This window comes from Saimiri boliviensis, chromosome 2, assembly GCF_048565385.1.
Source record: "Saimiri boliviensis isolate mSaiBol1 chromosome 2, mSaiBol1.pri, whole genome shotgun sequence".
Lineage (NCBI taxonomy): Eukaryota > Metazoa > Chordata > Mammalia > Primates > Cebidae > Saimiri > Saimiri boliviensis.
In genome coordinates this window covers 231,252,235-231,278,173 of record NC_133450.1, presented here as the reverse complement: position 1 = coordinate 231,278,173, position 25,939 = coordinate 231,252,235, and the positions used below count along the sequence as shown (strand labels likewise).

General features: G+C 46.4%; 1 protein-coding gene across 4 annotated transcripts in view; it reads right to left on the bottom strand.

Annotated features, from left to right (window-relative positions):
* Positions 1–22,755, bottom strand: part of DAPK1 (death associated protein kinase 1) — a 209,765-nt gene extending 187,010 nt beyond the window's left edge. The window contains exons 1-2 of one of the 4 annotated variants that reach the window (XM_039474785.2): positions 22,663–22,755; positions 21,280–21,449 (exon numbers count right to left, since the gene is read on the bottom strand). In XM_039474785.2, coding sequence (XP_039330719.1) covers positions 21,280–21,341 — 62 coding nt within the window. In that variant the 5' untranslated portion in view covers positions 21,342–21,449; positions 22,663–22,755. The other 3 variants (XM_039474784.2, XM_003941136.4, XM_010351875.3) reach the window with 3 other exon arrangements.
* Between the last annotated feature and the right edge of the window lie 3,184 nt (positions 22,756–25,939).

Here is a 25,939-nt window from a genome sequence, read left to right as displayed (position 1 = left end):
CGGCCGGGCGCGGTGGCTCAAGCCTGTAATCCCAGCACTTTGGGAGGCCGAGGTGGGTGGATCACGAGGTCGAGAGATCGAGACCATCCTGGTCAACATGGTGGAACCCCGTCTCTACTAAAAATACAAAAAATTAGCTGGGCATGGTGGCGCGTGCCTGTAGTCCCAGCTACTCAGGAGGCTGAGGCAGGAGAATTACCTGAACCCAGGAGGTGGAGGTTGCGGTGAGCCGAGATCACGCCATTGCACTCCAGCCTGGGTAACGAGAGCGAAACTCCGTCTCAAAAAAAAAAAAAGAAAAAGAAAAAAGAAAACCACTTCCCACCTAACTTCGAGGGTCAAAAACGAACCATTTAAGCTTTAAAATTGTTATCAGTATCCTAATTCATCCACCCAAAGTGGCTGATTTTTAAACAACTTTCCCTTGTCTTTCGGCTTTCAAGCACCTGTCTTGTCTTCAACCTCTTTATTACCGCAGGAAGGAGTGCAACCCAGAGAACAAGAGCTCCGCAGAGCTGAAAACTGCTGTCTCCAGCTGTGCCTGTCCCGGTCTGAGCAGAGCAGGGAGGACTTGGCTCTCCAAGGTCCTTTCACGGCCTCACACCCCGGCAGCTCCTCCACTTCCTCCTGTGTGTGAGGAGGCTAATTCACACCTTGTTGTGATGCTGGCAAAGCTCCCAAACCCTCAGCGCCAGAGCCTATTTTTCCATCAGCACGTTGACACGATTCTGCAGGAACCCTCTGCTTCTCCTCCAGGGGTGCACTCCAAGCACTTCCTATAGAACTAATTTTAAACCATAATTAAATCCTAATCTTTTAGAACACATGATACACCTTTCTGCAAGCATGAGAAGCAATTAAAACTTACCTGGGAAGAAGTCAACTCTATATTAAGACTTCCTTCTTCCTTTTTGAAGCTCCGATTTTCTTTTTTTTGTTTGTTTCCTATCTTTCTTGACAAAAAACAGTCACAGCGTTTCAGACTATGCAAACACAAAAACACCAACAAAGACACCCACAGCGACAGCCTCCTCCCTGGTGTGTGGATCAAAGGCCAAGCTGGAGGGCGGGAATGTCCTCTGGGCCCTATTCGCTTGGCATTCTATGCCTTCCTTCCCACCCCCACTTCATTGATACCCCCGAGAGCAGTTACAACCGTGCAGAAATGAAGCCACTTTAGAGGAGGTTGGGCCCTACCTCATTGCCATGGAAAAAGACCAGGTCCTGAGTCAAAGGCAGAATCGGTGCTGCTGTGTCATTGCTTGGAGGATGCGGGGTGCTCCCGGGCCTGGCTGCCATCCCTGCATCCCAGACATGGGGCAGACAAAAAGGCAGAAGGACACTCCCCAGCTGGCCGTACTGGGCAGCAGACGGACTGGGCCACTGGTCACATGACAGCCCCAAAACACCATGTCTCTGACATGACCAGCCAGACACACCCAGGGAACATGGCTTTGGTTCATAAAAGGTTTGAGTAAACTACTCTTCCAGAAATCTTAGGAACCCACCAGTCACCCTCATAGATTCCTGGAGCACTGGGGCAATACAGTTGTCATTGGGTTGCAGCGAGGAGGAAAATCTGGCCAACAGCAGTCTTTTAATAAGGGCAACTGTGGAATTCCGAGAAGAGGAATGAAGGTAATGGTGTACACGGGCGGTGCCTGCCATTGGTGCCTGCTCTCCAGGTCGCCTTGCTGAACCCAGTGATAAAGCTGGAGTTAGGACCAGGGGCATCAGCAGGGCCCAGAGACCCAGCCCCAGGAAAGCAAACAGGGACAAAGGCCTAAACTAGCAGGACTGGGCACCAGACCCCAAACTAAGCTGCTTTTCCTCCTGTCAGTCTGACGTTACTTACACGACTTGGCCAAGGAGCACCTCTTGCAAAGTCCTTTGAACGAACCTGCTCAGAGCAGTTCTTCCTGCAATCTCGACTTTTTCTTGACTATATCTAAATCTTTTTCTTTTTTTTCCTGGAAAGATATTACTGGATGGATGCCTGTGACCATTTTGAAAGGGTGGCTGCTTTTACTGAGGGTGGAAGTTCATCTAACATTTTACAGCTGCCAAATACTGGGTGTGGGCCAGACTTTTCAGGCACCAACGTGGATACCCACATAGGTGTGTAGATACTGATATGTCAGCAGAAAACTGTGCATACAGTTCTATGCTACTCTACAGATAGAGAGAAATAAGGAAAAAGTGATATTCCTAGAGAAAAGTTAGGCCATCTAGGCATGGTCAGGTCACAAGCTCAAAAGACATTTGGCATAGTCTACAGTCATTTCCAGAAACTACTGCCCTAGATCCACCTAGCAAGTAGTTGTGAGGCTCCAGTTTTCAAGCATCGTTAAAAAGAGATTAAGATTTGACAGGATTGACTGGCCAACATCAGTGAGATTGGCAATGGCAAGTGGTTAACATCAGTTTCCTTAGGTTTTCCCTTTTAAAGGACAAATATGGCTAGGCATGGTGGCTCACGCTTGTAATCCCAGCACTGTGGGAGGCCAAGGCGGGTGGATCACCAGAGGTCAGGAGTTCAAGACCACCCTGGCCAACAGGGCGAAACTCCATCTCTATTAAAAATACAAAAACAAACAAACAAACAAACAAACAAATTGGCCAGGCATAGTGGGGTATGCCTCCCAGCTACATGGGAGGCTGAGGCAGGAGAATCATTTAAACCCAGGAGGCAGAGGTTGCAGATTGCCCACTGCACTCCAGCCTGGGCGACAGAGCCAGACGCCATGTCAAAAAAAAAAAAAAAAAGGTAAATATTCCAGGGCAAACAGCTGTGCTGTAAAAACGCAGGTTCAGTGACATATTGCGTTGCTTTCTTTCAGAACCACACCAGCCATGCTATGGGGCAGATGGCGACCCAGGCACCTATGATCTCTGGTGCCCATTTCCCCTTCTGTAGCAAAAACGGAGTCAACCACATTTTATTCCCACTAGACCCACCTCCCCATTCTGCTTTCAAATTAAAAAATATCACACTGGGAATAGCTAACGTGGTAATAAGTACCAACAGATTTGGGGGAAATCATCAGTACGCTACAACAGAAACAGCCATTTTATCTGAAGCCTACTCTACCCCAGCTAGCAGAGAGTGATCTGGGACCCACTTTGCACCTTTATGGGGCTGTCACCTTACAGGATGATGCTAAGGATGAACATGTGTGCACAACACACCGCATCGTAAGGAACTTTTCAGCGATTCCTCAGTTCGCCTTTAAAACTCATAGGAACCATGGCTACAGTCCTTCGGTTCAGAATTGTAATTCTGACCAGTTAATGAAATTGATCATTAAACAACAGATACTGCTGAAGGACCTTCCTCTTGCAAGATGCTGGAAACAAAAGAATCATAACACCTTAGGGGTTTACAATCTAGGATAAAGATACGCATACGGGAGGTGGGGGGGAGAGAGAACAGTGCGGAGTCCTAGTGCTGGATGAATGTGTCAGTGAGGAATTACCCAGGAGTTTGCAAAAGGAGGACACGGCTCGAGGTGGGAGGCTCAGGAATGCCTTTGGAGAGAAAACGGACTATAAACCCAGTCCACCGAGAAGGTAGAGAGGAGGGCCCAGCAGATGGGTGCTACAGATAATGACCACCTGCACCCCCAGAGGAAAGCAGTAATGCAGCAAGCCTGCTATCGGAGCCCAGTAAGTGGACGCCCCTTCCTGCCGATTCTCCACCTGTCTCATCTGTCTGTCCTCCCCTGCCCACAATGGCCTTATTCACTCTTCCTCACACAGGGCACCACCTGGGTGGCTCCCTGCAGGTGGTTCCTGTTAGGTTTGGCTAATGAGAGGCACTGGTGGGACTAGGGGGTGGGGGACAGGAAGAGAGAAGTTGTGGTGCTTCTTCCCCGATGTGGCATGTACTGGTGACCCCCCTCTATGGCTCCAGTGCAGCCCCAGCCATGGTACAGGCTCCCCTTCGGCTGCCAGACAGTGAGTACCTGACCATCCCATAACCTACATCTGCACCATCAAGAGGGCCAGGCTCCCTGCCAGCACCCCAATTGCCACACCTTCCTTTGGCATAATGCCCTCCAAATCCACCCCTCCGAGCTTCTCCAATCCACCAAGCCTTGGTTAGTACATGAGAAAATGCCCCAACCCCAGGGTGCCTGCACACTGTAGGAAGCATTCTTCACACCTCCTGCCAGGGGGTTGAGGAGATAATCAAGCCATTGTGGGCTACCACTGCCACACACGCATGCTAAACCATCCAGCCTGCTGGAGAGGCAGAAACCAGGGGCCGAAGAGAATAAGAAACAAGGATTTATCTGACATTGAAGAAAAGATTAGAAATCAGCCTGAAAAAAAATCACAGCTATTAGGCAGTTTCAAAACAATCATCGAGACAGCAAGCAGGATGCCACCCTTGGGAGAGAGCAGGGGGAACCCAGGTCAGCCAGCAACGGGAAGTCGAGGAGCCATGACTCATGCAGTCTGCTGAGCAGGGAGGGCAAGGCAGAAACTCCATGTCTGCCATGGCTGGGCTGAACCCAGGGGAGAACCCAATATGGCCTCAACCATAGCTATGACCTGGCTGGCTCTTGAGCCCCAACAGTATGGACAGTGCAACGCTGCCAGCGTGCAAGAGGGTCTGGAATCCAGCAGAGACACAAGGGGAAAACTGGAGTGATGCTGGAGACAGAATCCCGCTTCCACACCAAGGAGAAGGGCAGAAGCCAGAGGGTGAGTACAGCCAGAGAGTGAATTCCAAGTTGGCATCAAACAGCAAGAGGCCACATTCACCTGCATCCCTTCAGAGGCAGGGATGCACTGGCTGGGATACTGGGGCAAGTTCGTTACTGTCCAACTCTCTGCTTTGTGTTCTCCCTGGGGATTCAGCGGACTCCGCGGTGAGAGCTGGCAGCTACGGAAAGGGGGACAAGGACACTTGCTGACCACTGCAGGGAAATGCGGGGAGGCTGGTAAGACTGACCTGCAGGAAAGGGTCATTAGGAGTGGGCGGGAGAGGTCAGCAGGACAGACCCTGGGAATGGGAAGAAAACGGCAGCTACTGGCCCTGCAGCTTCTGCTTGAGCACCCTGGGGAAGCTGTTTGTTACCCACGGGGTCCCCTTTGCTGATGATCACAGATCCACAGAGTTGGAAGGGATCCTCAGAGGCTATTAGCTCAACTTCCTCTCTCAATCAGCAATCCTCTCCTCAACATCCCCAGCAGGTGGGTACTTAGTGCGAACACTGCAGTCTGCTCTGCTGTTGGACAGTTGAGTTCTTCCTGCTGAGCCAAACTCTGCCTCCCCATGGCTCCTACCACTGACCCCCAGTGCCCGCAAAACAAGCCTATCCCTGTCCAAAAGACCACCCATGTGCATTTTCATGGGCTTCAGAGCCAGAGAGGCTCAGAACTGAATTTCAGTTCTGCCACTTACTCATTTCAGCAAATTAAACTGTTTAATATCTTTAAGCCTTGGTTTATTCCTCAATAAAACAGAGCAAGGCTTACTTAGCAAATTACGGCCCACAGGGTAAATCCAGACCATTGCCTGTTTTTATGAGAACACAGCCACACCCTTTTGGACACATATTGTCTGTGGCTGTTTTCAAGTTACAACAGAGTTGAGTTGTCGCAACAGAAACCATGTGGTCCACAAAACTTATACTATTTACTATTTTGACATAAAAAGTCCGCCAAGCCCTAAAATAAGAGGATTCCCATAAGAGGCTTTTTTGAGGAATTAAATGCAGTAATATTCACAAAAAGATGCACATGGTGCTTGACTCCATAGCTAAGTAAAATACATTATTCATGAGATACTGGGGTTCTCCGACCTCTGCCTTCTTTGGACTCCCCCAAGTTTGTCACTGTGTCTCCAGAACAGAACACTCTCATGTCCCAGATGCAGAATCACCTCAGAAAAAAGAAAACAAAAAACAAAAAACAAAACAGAGAAATCAGCAACTCCCGTTGTGGACATTCAATTTCTATGGAATAGACAAAAGCTGTATTTTCTTCTTAACTCAGTCACGCGGCTGTGGGCTCCGTGGACATGTGTGAATTAGCAAAGCTCTCGGACTCTTCTCCAAATGGACACTGTCATGACAAGCCTCCCTGCTGCTGCATTCGAGCAACTGCTTTTTCTCTCCAACTTAATCGTCTGGCTTCGTCTTTATATCTGTTACATTTAATCATGTGGGGCTTGGTTCAATCCGGCAATTAATGGGAACCCTCCTTCTATTCATTCATTCATTCATTCACATCACCCACTCAAATGTTCGATTTGGGGCTGGTTCTTGTGCTCAATTCAACAACTGGAAAACAAAGTCACAGACCTAGATCACAGGAGCTTCTAGTCGTAAGGAAGAGAATGATACTTTGAAGTGATTATATGAATAGATGTGGAATTGCAGTGGCTATCTGAATGGAGAGGGAAAAGTCTCCCCAGCAGGTTCTCCAGGTCATACTGATTGCCTGTCTCAGCCCATATCTCTGGCACACAAGAAACTAAGCACTCCTGGGACAGTCCATACAAAGCAGATAAAACAGCAACGGCCCTAGACCTCATGCTCAGAGGCAGCCTATTCTCTTTCCTCCCCAGCTCTGGACACCCAGGGTCAGTATCTTCTCTCAGCTCATTCCACAGGAAGCTCAGGGGCATTTTCTTTGCCCACTGGGTGCAGACTCCTCCTTCCCTACACCAGCAGTCAAGACCGATTACTGTTGATCTTGTAACCCAGTGGTTCTCAACTGGAGGGTGGGAGAATTGGCCCCTGGCACACATTTAGCGGTGTCTGGAGACATTCTTGGCTGTCAAAAAAGAGTGTGAGGAGGCGGCTGTTACTGGCATCCAGTGGGTAGAGCCCATGGATGCTGCTAAACATCCTATTATAAATATCCTATCCTAAAATACAATGCACAAGACAGCCCCCACAGCAGAAAACTACCCAGAACAGGCTGTCACTAATGCCGAGGTTGAGAACACCTGGTTTAGAGAAGGCAAGGAGAAAAACATGCTTTGAACACGTCAAATGTCCCAGCACTGCGCTAGATACTTTAAACTTCTTTAAACTTCCCTTCCAAGACAGTGACAGAGGAACAGGTCACAAAATGAGCTGTACCACCCAACAACACCCTATTTCTAGATATGGCTTAGCAGCTTGGGAGTCCAACTATTGCTTCCAGCATTTTCAACACACTATTCAAGGCTAATCACCTTTCTGAACCTCAGTTTTCTCATCTGTAAAATGTGAATTACAATATCTACCTCCAGCTGCTGGTCTAGAGTTCCTAGCAAATCTTGGTTTCCTTGTCCCCACTTCTTTCTTGTATGATTTCCAGTTTTCTCCAAGGAAGAAAAGGGTAGACACACACACACACACACACACACACACACACACTTGCACCCACCTGCTTACATTTTTATGTTGTCCACAAGAATCTGAATAAAGGAATCAAACCTCCAAGTCAGAACCATCTCTCCTTGGCTGAACACCAAAAAACATTTTTCCATGCTTCATCTCACTTCTTATTTAGGGTTTCTAATACTGTTGGTTGTGTGAAAGTCTGTCTATCCTACATGACTAGAAGCTTGTTGAGATAAAGGGCCCTGCTTAACACTGCAGGAAATTCATTTGGATGTTCAACTAGCCCTTGAGGAATGAATAAATGATGGGCAAATATGGCTGGGCACGGTGGCTCATGCCTATAATTCCAGCACTATGAGAGGCCGAGGTGGGTGGATCACGAGGTCAGGAGTTCAACACTAGCCTGGCCAAGACAGTGAAACCCCATCTCTACTAAAACTACAAAATTAGTTGGGTGTGGTGGCAGGTGCCTGTAATCCCAGCTACTTGGGAGGCTGAGGCAGGAGGATCACTTGAACCCGGGGGGCAGAGGTTGCAGTGAGCAGATTGTGCCACTGTCCTCCAGCTTGGGTGACAGAGCAAGACTCCATCTCAAAAAAAAATTATTTAAAAAAAAGATGGACAAATATTACAGTTCAAATGATAGTTTCGTTGAACAACCTATTTATGGTAGCTGTTTATAGCTTACTTATTGTCTGTTAGTTCCCTTGATGTTTTACCTAAATTCATCTTATAGACCCAATTTCCAAGCATTTTCCTTTTCAGATTTTGTCAGTTTTATGTTATTTTTACGAAATAAATATACTCACCCAACAAGCCCAAAGAACAAGAAAGAATCCTTTAAAATAAAGCAGCCTCTCAGCCGGGCGTGGTGGCTCATACCTGTAATCCCAGCACTATGGAAGGCCAAGGCAGGCAGATCACCTGAGGTCAGGTGTTCGAGACCAGCCCAGTCAACATGGCAAAACCCCATCTCTACTAAAAATACAAAATTTAGCTGGGTGTGGTGGCATGTGCCTGTAATCCCAACTATTCGGGAGACTGAGGCAGAAGAATCGCTTGAACCCAGGAGGTGGAGGCTGCTGTGAGCTGAGATCGTGCCATCACACTCCAGCCTGGGTGACAGAGTGAGACTTCATCTCAAAAAAAAAAAAAAAGAAAAGAAAGCAGCCTCTCGCATAGCAGCCATGTTTCCTGAACAAACCAGACCCTACTCCAGGGAAACAGGATGAGTACTTAGACATGTAAGTGGGCATTTACCCACAGCAGCTGGCAGGGCCTTGCCATTCAGTCTGTCCTAACAATCCAGCCTTTCAGCCACCAACCTAATAGGCTTCTCTTGGCACGGACAGTTTTGGCTCGGCAAAACACTCATTTTCACATCTTAAATTGGTCTGTGTCAGAACTGAATGGAGCTTCAGGATCTGCGGTCTGTCTTACATGCTGCACTAGGCTTCTCTTGGGCAGGGTCTCAGGTGTCCACACTCACCTCAGACTCCTTTCTCCCTAAAGATCCATGAAAAAAAATCAATTATTTGTATCCCTAATCAAATTCCCAGTGTCTCATTTGGCCACTTAAGATGGCTTTTAAGGCAGGTGTGTTGGCACATGTCTACAGTCCTGGCTACGCAGGAGGCTGAGGCGGGAGGATCACCTGAGCCCAGGAATTTGAGGCTGCAGTGAGCTATGATCACACCACTGTGCCTGAGTAACATAGTGAGACTTTGTCTCTAAAAAGTTAGCAAACAAATAAGTAAAAGATGTTTTTTTCATTTAAAAAGCAAGCTAGAAAAATAAAATCTACCTCTCAGCAACTGAAGCACACTGCATTAAAAACACGAATGTATGTGCTCACATAGTCTCGGGTTCCCTATAACACTAGGATGATACCCCTCAAAGCATTTCCGAGCAGTCTTCTTGCTGAGCAGCTAACTCCTCCTGGATATGGAGCAGCTTGTAGTTGTGTCTGCTTCCTTTTTTGCGTCTCTTTCCATCTTAATAGATCCTCCTTAACATGAAGTGTTTCCCTCCCTTTCCCATGGTCTGGGACTTTCCCTTGACGCTCTGCCTTTAGCAGCCAACTTTCAAAAGCTAAATTCCTAGTCAATATATTTCTCAGGAACTCTCAGCATCATCTAATGAGCACATAATCAGGTGGACTCACCAAGGGAGCCCACCATATAAACTGAGTCCAGCCAAAAGGAGGTAGGCATACCTAGAAAAATGGATCAGGGCTGGGCACAGTGGCTCATGCCTGTAATCCCAGCACTTTGGGAGACCAAGGCAGGCAGATCACCTGAGGTCAGGAGATTGAGACCAACCTGGCTAACATGGTGAAACCACGTCTCTACTAAAAATACAAAAATTAGCTGGGCGTGGTGGCACATGCCTGTAGTCCCAGCTACTTGGGAGGCTGAGGCAGGAGAATCACTTGAACCTGGGAGGCAGAGGTTGCAGTGAGCTGAGATGGTGCCACTGCTCTCCAGCCTGGGTGACAGAGCAAGACTCCATCTCAAAAAAAAAAAAAAGAAAAATGGATCAGATAAGCAAAGGCAAACTTGGCAGAATGAGCCCACCAGGCAGGCTGAGCCAAAGGAGAGACAGGCAGAGAAGAGAGAGGGAGGAAGGATGGAGCTGAAGAGAAGTGAGCCCTTACCTGCACTCTGCCTCTGGGAGGACAGGCCAAGAATGAATGGAGAAGAGGCAGGACCCAGGAACACAGATTCAGAAGCATGTTATACTGTCTCTCTTCCTCTCTCTCTCCTGTTCCTGCTCTGTCTTGTTAAACAGCCTCCACCTCTCGAGCACTTACTGTGTGCCTAGTACTGTGCCTAGCACTTGACACATAGCAGACATCCTCACCACCACCTTATGAAGCAGCGATGATGACTATCCCTATTTTACAGATGAGAAAGACTGAATCTCCCAGAAGTCAAGTGACTTTCCCAAAGTAACAGCTAATTTGTTCTGTGGAGAGAGGGATTGGGGTGCAAAGCCCTGAAACGCTATTCTAATTTCCGTATATGCACCTTTATAAGCAACTAAATAAACAAGGCTTACTGTGCACTCAGCTTAATCCCAACCAACACCAGAGACAAAAGGCCATGTTCTCTACCCTTAAAAAACTCACAGTCCATAGGAGCCAAGATCTCACCCATAAGCCCCCTGTCAAAGAATGCCAGTGGCCAGTTATCTACTCCAAGTCGTTAAGGAAACAGGAAATTGGAGCAAGAGCCATCCTGGTAGAGTAGCCTAGGACATGTTCTGGAGAGGTTGTCGGGATAAACTGGTCAGGCCATTTTGTACATGTATTTCCTTCTCATTCTCCAGGTTACTATAACTTCTCTCAATGCAGATAAAAATTATCTACACCAAACAGAATGTTGCTTCTAAACACAAGACCTACAAAAGGATGGTTCATATTAATGAGTAATAGTCTTGAAACAGGATCTACTCATTCAATGTCCAAATAATGAACAAAACGAAGAGACTCCATGGCCACGAGGCTGACAATACTCTGTCCACTCCAGTATGTGTCAAGCGTTCTTATTTCTTCCAGCCAACGATGGGGTGGGGAGGGAGGCATGGACTGAAAATACTCCATCCAGTAAACATTCCACTTGTGCTAATTCACTTCCTCTCCCAAACAATTGAATCAGATGCCTGCGGCTGTGCGTAATGGAACATACGATGGAGTCCAGAGCACACCCTTATCGATTCTAAATGGAAGAACAGTGAGTATCTTCCGTTTAGACCATCTATGGTGACTTGGTTAGAAAAAGGGCAAAAGCGGACTGGCTGTGGGCTCGCTCGTGCCACTGCCTCCGAGCATGGCAAAGGATGGAGCAAGTGAGGAAGGGGTCTCCTCCACATGCTGCGGTGGAGAAGGAAAAGAAACCGTGATCCTCCGACGCCAGACGAGCTCCTGAGAATGAAATCCGTGAGAGATTCTGGCATTGCTCCCAGCAGTTCACACATGGATCATAGAGACTTTGAGTGGCAAAGCCAACATCTAGGAAGACAACTTTCTACGTTTCCATCCCAAGTGCACAGAAGAAAATGCTGTCAAGCTCTGATTTCAATTATACTGAATTATAGGCCAATGAAATATTATTTTTAAGGTAATAAATAACTTTTTAGCACTTTCAGCATTACCGAATTCCTAAGGACGGCTCTTCTGTGTATTATGTACCACTGAGCATCTCCAATGTCCGCAGTCCCTGTTAAAAGTCTATTCTCTACAGGATATAGATACCTGCAGCGCCTGCAGCTTTGTTTTTATAAAGCCAAACAGCTTGTAACTCCAAGTCTATTAAATATTACACTCCAAAGGTTACAGCCTTTCATCACTTTCCCAGAGACACACATTTCTGCTGCTTTACCCATAAACCACAGATGGCCCAAAGAATTGAGCTTTACACAGAGGAGGCAAAATGATTTAGAAAAACTTCTCAAAGGAGGGTGGAAACGTCAGAACCGAACGGACACTGCATTCTGACCTTGTCTCCCCGCCTGTCCCATTGCATCCTTCTGCCACTTTTTTTCTTGCATCACTTTAGGTGTACCTATCCTCCCTCAGAGGTAGCCCAGTCCTGGACAGACACGTGAGGTGCTGGGGAGACACACAGACAGGCAGCTCAGAGGAAAATCGAATCATTTTCATGAATGGGGAAAAAAAGAATGGCATTGATGACTTACTTTACATGCCTTTTTCACCTGGAAAATTCTATACTGACGGTCAGATGTCAGGGGATGTAATAAGGTCTCAAAAATCCTGACAATATATTTAAGGTAAAATGTAAAAGTCGGTTCTGCACGGTGGCTCGTGCCTGCAATCCTAGCGCTTTTGGAGGCTGAGGAGGGCGGATCACCTGAGATCAGGGGTTCCAGACCAGCCTGGCCAACATGGCAAAATCCCATCTCTACTAAAAATACAAAAATTAGCCAGGTGTGGTGGCAGGTGCCTGTCGTTTCAGCTACTCAGGAGGCTGAAGCAGGAGAATCACTTGAACTCGGGAGGCGGAGGTTGCAGTGAGCCAAGAGCATACCACTTCACTTCAGCCTGGGTGATAGAGGGAGACTCCATATCCAAAAAAAAAAAAAACAAAACAGGAAAAGTGTATACAGTTTCAAAAGTAAAAACCAATGAACTAAGACATAGCTGTTCAACAATGAAAATTAGTTCTTGTAGGTGAAAATTTACAGTATCAACTGTACTTAAAAATGTACCAGCCAGCTCCATTCATCACATATTTCCTAAATAAGAGTAATCAGGCAGTTTTGACAGAAAATAAAATGTGTCCCAAAAGAAGTCCGTACCTCGAGCCAAATTTCCCAGCCAAAACCCATCAGGCTTATGAATATAAGCGCCATCAGTATAAACTTTTCACACTCCAGAGATCGGCAGTTTACAAGCATTCATTTGCTCAAACATTATGTTCTTCGTCCAAAGTTGTATGTGTTTATAAAGGAAAAAAAAAAAAAAATCAACAACATTCTCCCACACCTCCTTCCCTCTTCTCCCTGCCACTCTGGCATCTCTAATTATACGTTAGGTTACTGAATAAAATTTTTCAAGCTCACAACTGAAACATGGAAAGGTGGGACATAAGGAAAAAGCCACATGATCACTTCTCAGAGACAAGCAATGTTACACTCAAATGACCACAGTGTGCTCCACAAGCCACACCAGCTTTCAACATCACCTAAGGAAGACCAAAGTGACCAATGCACGTCACTATGGATCACACTTGTCAGGTATCTCCCGAGGTAAGGTACCATCACATGATTGTTTTGTTTTTGACTGGGATAGAAGATACAACACAACTATTTAAGGTTTTAGACATTTTATTTGTAAAAACCCACCTAGCACGCTAAATCTGGAGCTGGGATACAACTACACTTACCTAAGAAAGATTTACTAGTTAGAGAAAGTTAGTTTAAATCCATTTTAGTTAGATGATGTGAAAAATCTGAATGTCAACCTCTTTTCTTCCAACCTCTTCTAACTGCATGTTTTAAAAATTTCATTTATAATCAAATATACCGAAAGTCATACATCGGATTTATTAGAAATAATTGGTACTGCCATACAACCGCTTTCAAGGTGAAGAAAGGATACATTCCATTTGGATAATATACCCTAACAAACCAGAGCAAAACAATTAAATATGATATTCCAAATGAAGTCCCAGACAATCCCTCACCAACTCTAAGCAAGCCAGACTAGTAGCTGCGTAACGAAATGAGAAACTGTTGGTCACTGGCAGGTAGGCACACAGGTCAGAGACAAGACTCTCAGACATTACATTACTCAAAAGTTAAATAACAATGAAAGTGTTTTTGAAGTTTTCTAAAAAGATAAACCATTAACTTGGTTCTTGAGTAAAACTACGCCACACGTTAACAGCATTCCAAACTGCAAGGTGCAAGCCATTTGGAAAAGGAAAAGAAGGTCCCAATGTGTGGTTAAAGGCTGTGAAAGTTCTGAGCTCAAAGGGCAGACCCTGTTGCCTTTGGCTGGGTTTCGAACGAAAACCTTCCATGAAGCAGCTACTATTTATCCCTAACCATTCTCTCCACGAAGATGCTGAAATAAATTGGCATCAAACGGCTGCCTACTTCACCTCTCTTAAATATCAACTTCATCTAGCTTTCAAAAAAGAAAAATTGCCTAATCAGAAGTAGCATAGATAATGAAACTAGATCTGACCCAGAATTCTGGGTTCATGTCTTGCCACCTGTCAACCAACCAGCTCTCTGGAGAAAGCCACTTGACCTGTCCAAGCACAGGTGGATAAAATGTGAAGGGAGAGCTGGGCGCGGTGGCTCACGCCTGTAATCCCAGCACTTGGGAGGCCGAGGCCGGTGGATCACGAGGTCAAGAGATCGAGACCATCTTGGTCTACATGGTGAAACCCCGTCTCTACCAAAAATACAAAAAATTAGCTGGGCATGGTGGCGCGTGCCTGTAGTCCCAGCTACTCAGGAGACTGAGGCAGGAGAATTGCCTCAACCCAGGAGGCGGAGGTTGCGGTGAGCCAAGATCGCGCCATTGCACTCCAGCCTGGGTAACAAGAGCGAAACTCCGTCTCAAAAAAAAAAAAAAAAAAAAAAAAGGAAGAAAAAAATGTGACGGGAGGCAATGCTGGTCACTCGGGCTTCCTCCAGGTCAAAATCCCAGCTGGGCACAGTGGCTCATACCTGTAATGGCAGCACTTTGAGAGGCTAAGGCCGGTGGATCACTTGAAGTCAGGGGTTCAAGACCAGTGAACTCCCATCTCTATTAAAAATAAAAAATTTAGCTGGGCTTGGTGGTGCATGCTTGCAATCCCAGCTACTTGGGAGCCTGAGACAGAGAACTGCTTGAACTAGGAGAGTGCAGGTTGCAGTGAGCCGACATCACACCACTGCACTCTAGCCTGGACGACAGAGCAAGACTTTGTCTCAAACAAAACAAAACAAAACAAAACAAAAACCAAACATACACAAACAATGTCCGTGAACTCTCTGGGCTGCTCTTTCCCAATGGAAACCACTCCCCTCTTGTCAGTAGGTGGCTTCCTTTGCTTCATAATCCAAAATGAATTTCTACTAAAGTAATATTTACTTCATTTACACAAACGGTTAGGTACGCACGGTAGCTGGCTAGAATGAAGGACGAAAGTCCCTAACACATTTCCCTGCTGAGTCTGGCAGTATGACTTTGACCATGTCACCCAGGGATATCAGATATCCAGCAGCTCAGGCCCTCACCCCCAATCACCTGGAAAGAAGTGGTCTGGATTACAACTCTGCTAGGAGGGAAGAGAAAAGCATGGAAGAGATAATGCTGCCTCTCTTGATAAAACATCTGTATACAACTTACAGTCAGCCCTCTGTAACTGTGAGTTCTGCGTCCATGGATTCAATCAACCTTGTACCAAAAAATATTCAGGAAAAAAAACTGCATCTGTACTGAACATATACAGACTTTGTTTTCCTGATTATTATTCCCTAAACATTATAATGCTACTTTTGACGTAGCATTTACATTGTACTATTATAAGTAATCGAGAGATGGTTTAAGATATATGGGAAGATTACATAGGTTATATACAAATATTATGCCATTTTATATAAGGGACTTCAGCATTCGTGGATTTTGGTGTTCCTAGAGGTTGTGGAACTAATCCCCCATGGATGCTGAGGGATGACTGCACTGGAATTTATCTGGGCATCCATCTTTGTAGGTTTCCTATGAGTTTCTCATGGCTTTGCAGGGGCACGTATCAATGTTATGGGGCCTTCAGGCTCCTCATTGGCCGGGTGAGACACAAGCCTAGGGTAAAACAGCATGGGAGACCAGGAAGTGCGCTTCCATGTTCCTGGGCTTTCCAACCAATAAGCACCTCCATATACGCTGCTCCTGGCCGCCTTGAACCTAAATGATGCCTGCCCGAATGCAGCAACACACTCCCAGTGCCAGCAAGCAAGCAGTCAACCAAACTACCACTTACTAACACTATGATGCCTTCCCTCCACATCCTGGAAGATTACTAATTAGACCTTCCTAAAATGTACACACTTCAGCCGGGCGTGGTGGCTCACGCCTGTAATCCCAGCACTTTGGGAGGCCGAGGCGGGTGGATCACAAGGTCAAGAGATTGAGACCGTCCTGGTCAACATGGTGAAACCCCGTCTCTACAAAAAATACAAAAAATTAGCTGGGCATGGTGGCACGTGCCTGTAATCTCAGCTACTCAGGAGGCTGAGGCAGGAGAATTGCCTGAACCCAGGAGGCGGAGGTTGTGGTGAGCCGAGATCGTGCCATTGCACTCCAGCCTGGGTAACAAGAGTGAAACTCCGTCTCAAAAAAAAAAAATGTGCACACTTTAAAAATCACTAACCGTTGCTTCTAACCTATGTATCTGAGAACTTTATCTCTCTTACAACTTTGGACCCTTTCCTATCAGAGGAAACATCTGAAAGCATTCTGAGTCAAAAACGTTAAGAGGAAAAATGTCACATTCAGCACAGTCCTATAAGGATGTAGAAACCCATCGGTGGCCTGTGGTTCCCATTTCCGAAGAAAAAACAAGCCAGAAAGTCTCTCACCTTCTATGAGCCACACAGGATTGCTATGATTCTTAGGACTAACTCCTGTAATCCACAGTAACCCAACCAAGACATGTACTTGGACTGCCCGGGCTTATGACAATTTCTTACTTCAATTAAAATGCCTATGGATTTTATGCCAAAAGGGGAATGTTTTAAACTTGAGTTATTAGCTTCCAATGACCATCCAAACCAATGTAACATATTTAATGCTCCACTTCATTTGTTTTGTTTAAAACTGATCTTGTGCTTGAAAATTTTGGCTGCTGTGCTCATTACTGTGCAGGCACAAAGAACGCAAAAACAAAAGCAGTTTTTATTTTGATGAGCTGCAGCCATTATATCCTAAGTGTTCATTTTCACCGCAAGCCATCATTTATTGAGGGCCTAAAACATACATATTCTTTCAAGTTGCTTTACGTCTATTGATCCACTCAGTCTATCAGCATGCATTTACTGAGAACCTCCTAAGTGTCATGCATCAACCTGAGCACTAGAAATAAAAAGTGAGGAGCAAGTCCAAGGTAATGGCCCCATGGCGAAAGCGGATCATCAAATAAGCCGTTACTAAGCAATGTGGTAAATGCTGTGATGGAGAAAACAGGTTATTAAAAATAATATATTAGGGGCCAGGCACAGTGTGTCTGCCCTAGAATCTCAGAGCTTTAAAAGGCCGAGGTGGGAGAATTGCTTGAGCCCAAGAGTTCAAGGTTACAGTGAGCTATGACTGTGCCACCGCACTCCAGCTTGGGCAACAGAGTAAGACCCTGTCTCTTAAATATACATATATATATATATTAGATGCATGACAGTAGGCATTCAGTAAATGCGTAATATATCTATCCATAGACTAGAAAGATAGACAGATTATTAGACAGTGACTGCATGTCAGATGTTTAAAGCCACATCTGTAATTCTCACAACATCCTACCCTACCAGGGTAGGTAACTCTCCACTTTCCAAATGAACTTCCTGAGGTTCTTCCGCACTGCACACTGCCTCTCTAACAGCCTCAACATCTGCATTATCGTTTGCAGTTTACATCCCCATTCTGGTCTCAAAATTGCACCTGCCAAACTGCATTAGCTCATTTAGGCATGCATTCATCCCATACTGACCACAGACACCAATTTGCTGGAAGTCTAGGGCACACTGCACACCGTGGGGAGAAAGGGCTGCAACAACTCCAAACCACAGAGCACACCCCAAAGAAACTCACGAGCTGGCTGCAAAGACTAATACAAGACTAACAAATAGAAAACAGGATGGAACATGTCACTGGGCAGTCTACGGTCACGGACAAAGAAAGTCTCAGGAAAGTCACTTGACTTTTAAAAGGGAAAACTCATCGTGGAAGGATTCATTAAAGAAGTGGGACTTACGTCTTAAGATCATATAAGGTCAGATGGTGCACCAGGAAAGAAGGCCAGTCCCTCAGGAAAGCAGTGTACACAGAGAGGTACCCAGGAGGCTCACAGGTTAGGCTGAACGACGGCCAAGGGTGTAACTAGAGCCCAACAATGGAGCAAGCCAGGCTGCAGCTGCCCAAGGTGCCAGCTGATAAGAGATGCTAGGGCAACCTGGGGCATTAAAACAACCCGGTGTAATAGCAGGTGGAGAAAACTGCATTTATAAGAACTCCTCTCACAGACTGTTAAACACGATGGAGGCAGTTCTTTGTTCTGCCTCCTGGCATAGAGGGTGAGACCCTAAAGAGCCTCCAGGAGCCAAAATTGAAGGCTACCAAATACTCTTCTAAAGATGACAAGTCCGTCTGCTGCAGGGACTAGCTTCTGCTTGGAGGCTGTGCCAGCTCAAGGCCAGGGCGGCATTATTCAGAATCACAGTGAAGGCTGAATGCTGTCAGCAACCCATCTCCCTATAACCCTTTTCCCATACGGCCTCCCTTCCCAAAGTTGGTAAACAGATACTTAAGAATATTGAGTTTCAGGCCAAGTTATTAGCTTGCCTGGGGCACCCACATGTCTCAGCTAGTCTACAGATAATGTCTATAGCTGTTTATCCACTGCCAATAAACTACCTTTACAAGTTAGATTACTTAATTTTTACAACAGCCATGAAATAAGCACTAGACCTCTCATTTTATAGAGGAAAATCCTGAGGGTCAGAGTGGGTAAATGGCCTGTTCAAGAAAACAGGCAAGTTGCAGAGCCAGGTTTTGGACCAGGGTCTGTCCAGTGGTCCACCTGCTCCATCACTGCTGCAATAGTTGTAATACTTTATAAAGTTCTTGACAGTTGACAGAGAGCTTTTCCAGAAGTCTTAGGCAGTACACACAAATACACACATTTTCAGTTTTCCCAATAGTAAAATAATATTCATAATAATATTGTATTCTACTTTTTAAAAAACCCATCTTTCCTCCTAGCTATGGACTTTGTCTCATTACATTCATAAGGTAAGTGAATCATTATTATTTAGATGACTGCTAAAGATATGTAAGTAAAGTCTTTATTTATTTATTTATTTTCAGACAGAGTCCTGCTGTGTCACCCAGGCTGGAGTGCAGGGGCACGATGTCAGCTCACTACAACCTCCACCTCTGAGAATGGTTCAAGCCATTCTCATGCCTCAGCCTCCCAAGCAGCTGGGACTACAGGCACTTGCCACCACGACCAGCTAATTTTTTTTTTTTTTTTTTTTTTGTATTTTTAGTAGATAGAGGTTTCACTATGTTGGCCAGGCTGGTCTTAAATCCTGACCTTGTGATCCGCCTGTCTAGGCCACCGAAAGTGCTGGGATTACAGGCATGAGCCACCCTGTCTGGCCAAGTAAAGTCTTAAATCTTAGATACTGGTCTGCTAGTAAGTCACTGTTTAGAATGACCTTGCATTTGTGCCACATATCTGCCCATTTCCATTTTTCTGCCACCAAACTCCTGCCTTCACTCCCAATCTTCCCTCAGTGACACATGATGTCACACAAGCAGCATCTTCCTACATGTCCCTCTTAACATCAGGACTTGTTTTCAGGAAGTGGCTACATCCAAGGCAGACATAAAAATCACAGGACTTGAAAAATTTTCCAAAAAACAATCATTCACTCAGTTTTTGGCAAAAACAATAGCAATGATACAGGACAGATGGGTATGTACGTTTCATTCTTAAGACTTCCAGTTTTTCAGAGCATTTCTTTAAAATCCCTAGGTCACATAAATGATTTAATAAACAATTTGTCGATGTGCCTTCCGCACTGGGAAGAAAGTTATACACAGAAATGTACACAGAGTCAATGTGCTGGTGAAAAATAAGCAAACCGCCTCCCTCATTATCACGCCCCTGAAATGAAGAGCACAAACTCCCTTCACCAACCACAGGGAGGCTTCTTTTTCTATTTCTTTCTCATAACACATCATTGTACCAAAAAATCCTATGAAAAGGTCAATACACTTAATCCATAACACAAAAAAAATCTCAACTAATTTTAGTCATTTCTCTTTCTAACAACATTTAAATAATCAGACCACACTATGCAAATCAAATTAAAATTTTTTTTTGCTTTTTTTTTCCCAGTCCCAAAGGAAAACTCCATATATCCCACTCATCTTGTTGAAAACCACAAGAATGTTACTTAATTCCAGTTAAACCAATCTTAAACATATCCATGAAATGTGATTTTTCAAGAGCTTCCCTTATTTACTCACGAGATCATCAATAAACAGAGAGCTCCTCTTAAGTACAGGCCCCACTGATGTTTTCACTCGATACTAAACATTTAGAGAAATATTCTGTTACAGTAACATTTATAAAAATTCTACACTACAGTTTGAATTTAAAAATTTTTCAGTTAAGCTTAGTTTTCATAATTCTCATTAGGTAATCTAGAATGTGGGTGTTTTTGAATTTCCTTTTCGTGGAGAAAAAGAAAGCTTTGTATCAGGACATCAGATGTATATGGGAAAATAAGTATTTCAGTGCACATGTAAGTAAATACATATTTTGTTTGTTTAAAGATCCTTTACCTGCTCCACTCACAATGCAAATACACCACAGTCAAATTCTCTAAATTCAGTTTTAAATGTAGGTACGAAAACTAGGTTTTCTACTAAAGTTGACTGAGCCCAAAACACTCTAACACACAGTCAAAGGAAACAGCAATCAGCCCCTTAGATGCCCCCGAAGAAATCCTTCTTTGTTTACCTACAAACTGAAAGATTTTACCCTGAGAATCACAGCTGCTACAGCAAAGGAGGTATGCTCTGAATTCAGATAGCCATATTAGACTCTCATTGATCTGTTAAAAATTTAACATTGTAAATGAAACCAAAGCCACCAACACCAACCCGGGTAATTAAATTCCTGGTTGGAAGAAGTTTCAAAATCCAAGCGCAACATCAACATCTGGCAAGTTTCCATTTACCACCTACCAATACTTGGTCACATTACACTGAAAATTCAGATAGAGGGAAAGGTACTAAGATTTTTAAAAGCCTATTAATTAGTTTGTACGCTCCGTTTAAATCACACATAAAAGCTAACTCCAGTTGCAATTATAATCTTAGTGTTCGTCCTGTTGTCACGGAAGGCCAAGGGCTGACAAGAGTTAATGCAGACAATTAAATCTGTTCTTGTCCAGGGGACTCGATCAATACACTGTGCATCATAATCTAGCCCTGAACGGCTGCCTCTCCTCCACCCCCAGGCCTTTGGATCAGGCAGTTTATCTCTGGGTTAGTAACTCTTTTCTCTCTGATTTGCGCATCTCCAGAAAGGGCGAGGGAGACGCCTGCTTCAAACTGCATTTGTTTACCACCCAGTGGCCCCATCGTTATGCATTTCCACAACCCAGGAGCGTGCTTTTCTGGCACCCCCTTTACCTGCCAAGTTCTTCGCCGGTGTCGTAGTAATCATCCACGTTTTCCTGCCTGAACACGGTCATGATAAACTGTCACACCTCACCAAAGCCCAGCGCACTTCAGCTCCGCTTCCCAGACCATCACCACCGCTCCTGTGCCTCCGTGGCCCCCTCATGCATCAGTTTCCAGTCCTTTTGAAAACAAACAAACAAACAAAAATTGGCAATAATAATAGTAAAATGGCAACCCCAAAAGGAAGTAGACCTCCCCAGCGCTAAGACCCGCTAGCTGGAGACCGGGTCTCAGGAGTTGCCCCATCTCGCGGGGTGGAGGGGAGCACCCTTTGTTAAAGCTGGGCAGCCAGGGACGCCCCCGACCTCTCAGCCCCGCGCGCACGTGGGGCCGGGCACCACGGCACCCTGAGGTCCGCAACCCCGAACGCTGGGCGGTGTGTTCGGATCAGAACCGGCTCCGGAAGTGACTGGCCTCCCCACCTTCCCTTCCTCTGCACACACGCCCACCCAGCTTTCCCACCTCCGGGGACGCCGCGGAAGAATGAAGCCCTAGCCCAGACCAACGCGCCTTGCTGGAAGCATCCCTATCAGCCTGCGGCATTGGTGGCACCCCCGCGCCACCTCTCGGCTCCCGCGCCTCCCCTGCCACCGTGGCCACCCTCTCCCGTTCCCCGAGCAAGGCAGTCCCCAGAGCCACATTCCTGGCGACTCCCTCTCCGTTACCCGGCCGACCCGGCGTGCTGCCGCCCGGGGGAGCAAGGGAGGAAAGGGAGCGGCCCACCGAGGCGCGGCCGTCCGCTCCAGATCCCTGCGCCCCAACACAAAGCGCCTGTTCCGGCCGGCGCCACCTGTTCCCACCCGGCCCGCGGGGCTGGGAGAGCCTCCCGGCTGCGATCGCATTTCTCCCCGAAGCCAAGTTTCCTTCCGCCTTGGCCTTCCCAGTTGCTCGAGGCGCTGCCCCGGCAAACCCCACCGCGCCCTGGCCGCGACAGCAAAAGCTGGCGCCGGGTGTCGGGGGGACCGGGGAACCGCGCCTGGCCACTCACCCGGGCGCCTGAGAGCTCCCCGGGTCCCTCCGGAGCACTGTCTGAGGCCGACCATAGGCGCCAGCACCACAGACTAGCGGGGCGGCGGCGGGAACACAGCTAAGGAGGGAGTGGGGGGTGCAGATCCCACGCAGCCGCCCAGGCGCCGGCTCCAGAGCCAGCCGCCGCGAGGGTCGCCGAGTCCCCTCAGCGGAGGGAACAAAGTCCCCGGCGTCGGCTCGGCCCGGCTCTCCAGCTCCCGCTCCAGATCAGTCTCTAGGCTCCTCGCAGCCTTTAGGGCGGAGGGCGGCCGGCGGGCGGCCAATGGGGACCCTGCAAGCGGGCTGGCGGCGCGGCCCACCCACCTCCGAGCTGCCCGGCCGGGCCGGCGCTGCGGGTTCTGCGCGGCGCTCGCTGCTCCTCCCAGCTCTGCGCTCCCGGCTCGCTGGCGCGCTCTACCGCGCACACCCTGCACACACCCACTCGCCCCACACCCACGCCGCAGGGGAGCCAGCGCGGCCGCCCGGAACGCGGGCGCCCCACCTGTGACACATCGCTAAGCTGTCCTCCGGCTGGGTTCTAGGGAAACACGGTTCTTTCGCCCCGCGGATGTGTCCTGGGATCCCAGCTTGTGCCGGGTACGGTGCTTGGCAAGGGAAAATCACAGAGAACAAAACAGGTTTTTAAAATCTCTGCCCTCCGGAAACCTACATGCTGGTGGAACAGATAGATAATAAATATGTAAACTAACTAATAAGGTAATTTTGGAGGATCAGTCCCATGTTTACCGCAAGACAGGTTAATGGAATTTAATGGAATAGAGAATGGTAGGAAGGGAGCGGACATCCTTAGACAGGATTCCCCTGCCGGATTGGTGTTGGAACCGAGGTTTGAAGGCAAAAAGGTTTGCAATCCGAGAGGAAAAGGTTGAGGTCTCCGACACCCAAAAAAGCAACAGAGACGAAGAGTTTATTTGTGCTATCCAATATGCTATTGGCTATTGATGAGCTGAAATACAGCTAGTCCCAAATTAATTGTACTGTAAGTGTAAAATACACATTAGAGTCCAAGACTTAGAATGGATATGTGAATGAAAAATGTCTCATGAAGATTTTTATATTCGTTACACGTTCAATGATAACATTTTAGATATATTGGTTTAAATAAAATATATTATTAAAATTAATTTTACCTGTTTACTTTCTTTTGAGACAGAGTCTCGCTCTGTCGCCAGGCTGGAGTACAGTGGCACGTTCTCGGCTTACTGCAAGCTTCACTTTCCAGGTTCAGGAAATTCTCCTGCCTCAGCCTCCCGGGTAGCTGGGACTACAAGTGTGCGTCGCCACACCCAGCCAATTTTTGCATTTTTAGTAGACTCGGAGTTTCACCATGTTAGCTAGGATGGTCTCAATCTCTTGACCTCATGATCCGCCCGCCTCAGCCTCCCAAAGTGCTGGGATTACAGGTGTGAGTCACCAAGACCAGCCTCACCTGTTTACTATTTATTTATTTAGAGATGGAGCTTCGCTCTTGTTGCCCAGGCTAGAGTGCAATGGCGCTATCTCGGCTCACTGCAACCTCCGTCTCCCAGGTTCAAGCAATTTTCCTGCCTCAGCCTCCCCAAGTAGCTGAGATTACAAGCATGCACCACCATGCCCAGCTAATTTTGTATTTTTAGTAGAGACAGAGGTTTCTCCATGTTGGTCAGGCTGGTCTGGAACTCCTGACCTCAGGTGATCCGCCCACCTCAGCCTCCTAAAGGGCTGGGATTACAGGCGTGAGCCACCATACATGGCATCACCTGTTCACTTTTTAAAAGGTAGCTGCTAGAAAATACAACAGCACCTACGTGGTTTGCATTAGATTTCCGAGGACCGTGTTGGTCTACACAAAGACCCTATATCCATTCACTGCAGGCCTCTATTCACTTCATCTACTTCCCACCCCATGCTCCCCCCAAATGTTTGGGTGGGGATGAAGAAGGGATGATTCCCCACATCCTACTGCTGGAGAACCCCAAACGGAGAAAAGCTCCTAAGGGAAAAATCTATTTTACTGCCTAGAATGATGAAAACTGATAGATGAAGAGATTTCTGATCCACACCATTGTTCAAATCCCCAGGCTTTCTAAACAGTTAGTTCAAATCGCTCTCAAAAAAATTTTTTTCAACAGAAATTTTCAACTGTGAAGATTTGGGCCTCTTGAAAACAAGGCAAAACAAAAGAATGCCCCTCAGGCCTTATGTCAAATCCTAGTTCCTGTTGTTGTTGTTGTTGTTGTTTTGTTTTTTGGGGTTTTTTTTTGAGACGGAGTTTTATTTTTGTTGCCTAGCCTGGAGTGCAGTTGCGTGATCTTGGCTCACTGCAAAATCTGCCTCCAGAGTTCAAACGATTCTCCTGTTTCAAGCTACCCAGTAGCTGGGATTACAGGCATAGGTCACCACGCTCGACTAATTTTGTGTTTTTACTAGAGATGGAGTTTCACCATTGGCCAGGCTGGTCTCGAACTCCTGGCCTTAGCTGATCCTCCTGCCTCAGCCTCCCAAAGTGCTGGGATTGCAGATGTAAGCCACCATGCCTGGCCAAATCCTAATCTTAAATGACATTGCGTTAATGACCCACAGGAAGGGCCCAGGAATGGAGGGGAAATCCCCAAATTGGAAGATGATATTAGCCTAAGCAGTGGACTTGATAATTAATACAAAAGGATCTTGAGAGGTGAGAAATACAGTCAAAAATAACAAACAGAAAAAGTGATTCATCTGGGAAAATGCAAATGAATACATCTGTTGGGAGAAAAAAAATTAAAACACAGATGTTTGGGATACACTTGGAAGGTGTTTATGGATGACTACCTTATGGGTAATATTTTGTTCTGCAAAATAAAAATATGTTTTCTAAGGCAATTAAAAGGATTGAATCTATTTGGCAGCAGAATGTCTTAACTACCCTGTTGGACAATGACGTTCACCGGAGATAATCTGGAGCAGTGGAAAACAGCATGAAATTTGGAGTCACAAAATTAGATCTAATATTGGCGGAGCCATTTAACAGCTTAATGATCTTGGATGTGTCATTGATCCCCAAGCTTCACGTGTGCACCAATTTAGACAAGCATTTTAGAAAGGGGAAATGTGGTCATTTAAAAACATATCCACAAATTCCTTGACACTCCCCCAGTCAAGAGGTGGAGTCCAATTCCCCTCTCAATAAATACGCACTGACCCTATCTGCTGGCTTCTAAGAAAAGGTAGTGGCAGTGGCACAGTGTAATTTATTTCCAAGGTTAGGTCATAAGGCATTAGAGCTCCTGCCTGCTTGCTTTTCTCTCTCTCTCACTCTCCCTCCCTCTCTCCCCCCTCCCCCTCCACCCACTCTAAAGCCTCTCGCTGTCACGATTACCCTAGGGCTGCCGTGTAGAGACGTGTAATGAGACCGCAGAAAGAACTAGAGATGCCCAAAGAAGCCAGCTGTCCAGCCCCACCCTCACTCCCCGTTGTTTATATCTTCCAGTTCAAGTTCTGTGAGCCAAATCAATTACTTTTAATGTTTTAAGTCATTATTGCAGGGTGGTTTGTTATGTAGCAATAGATTATCTTCTTAAGTTAGAAAAATGAAGAAAACTCTTAACGCATACCAGGT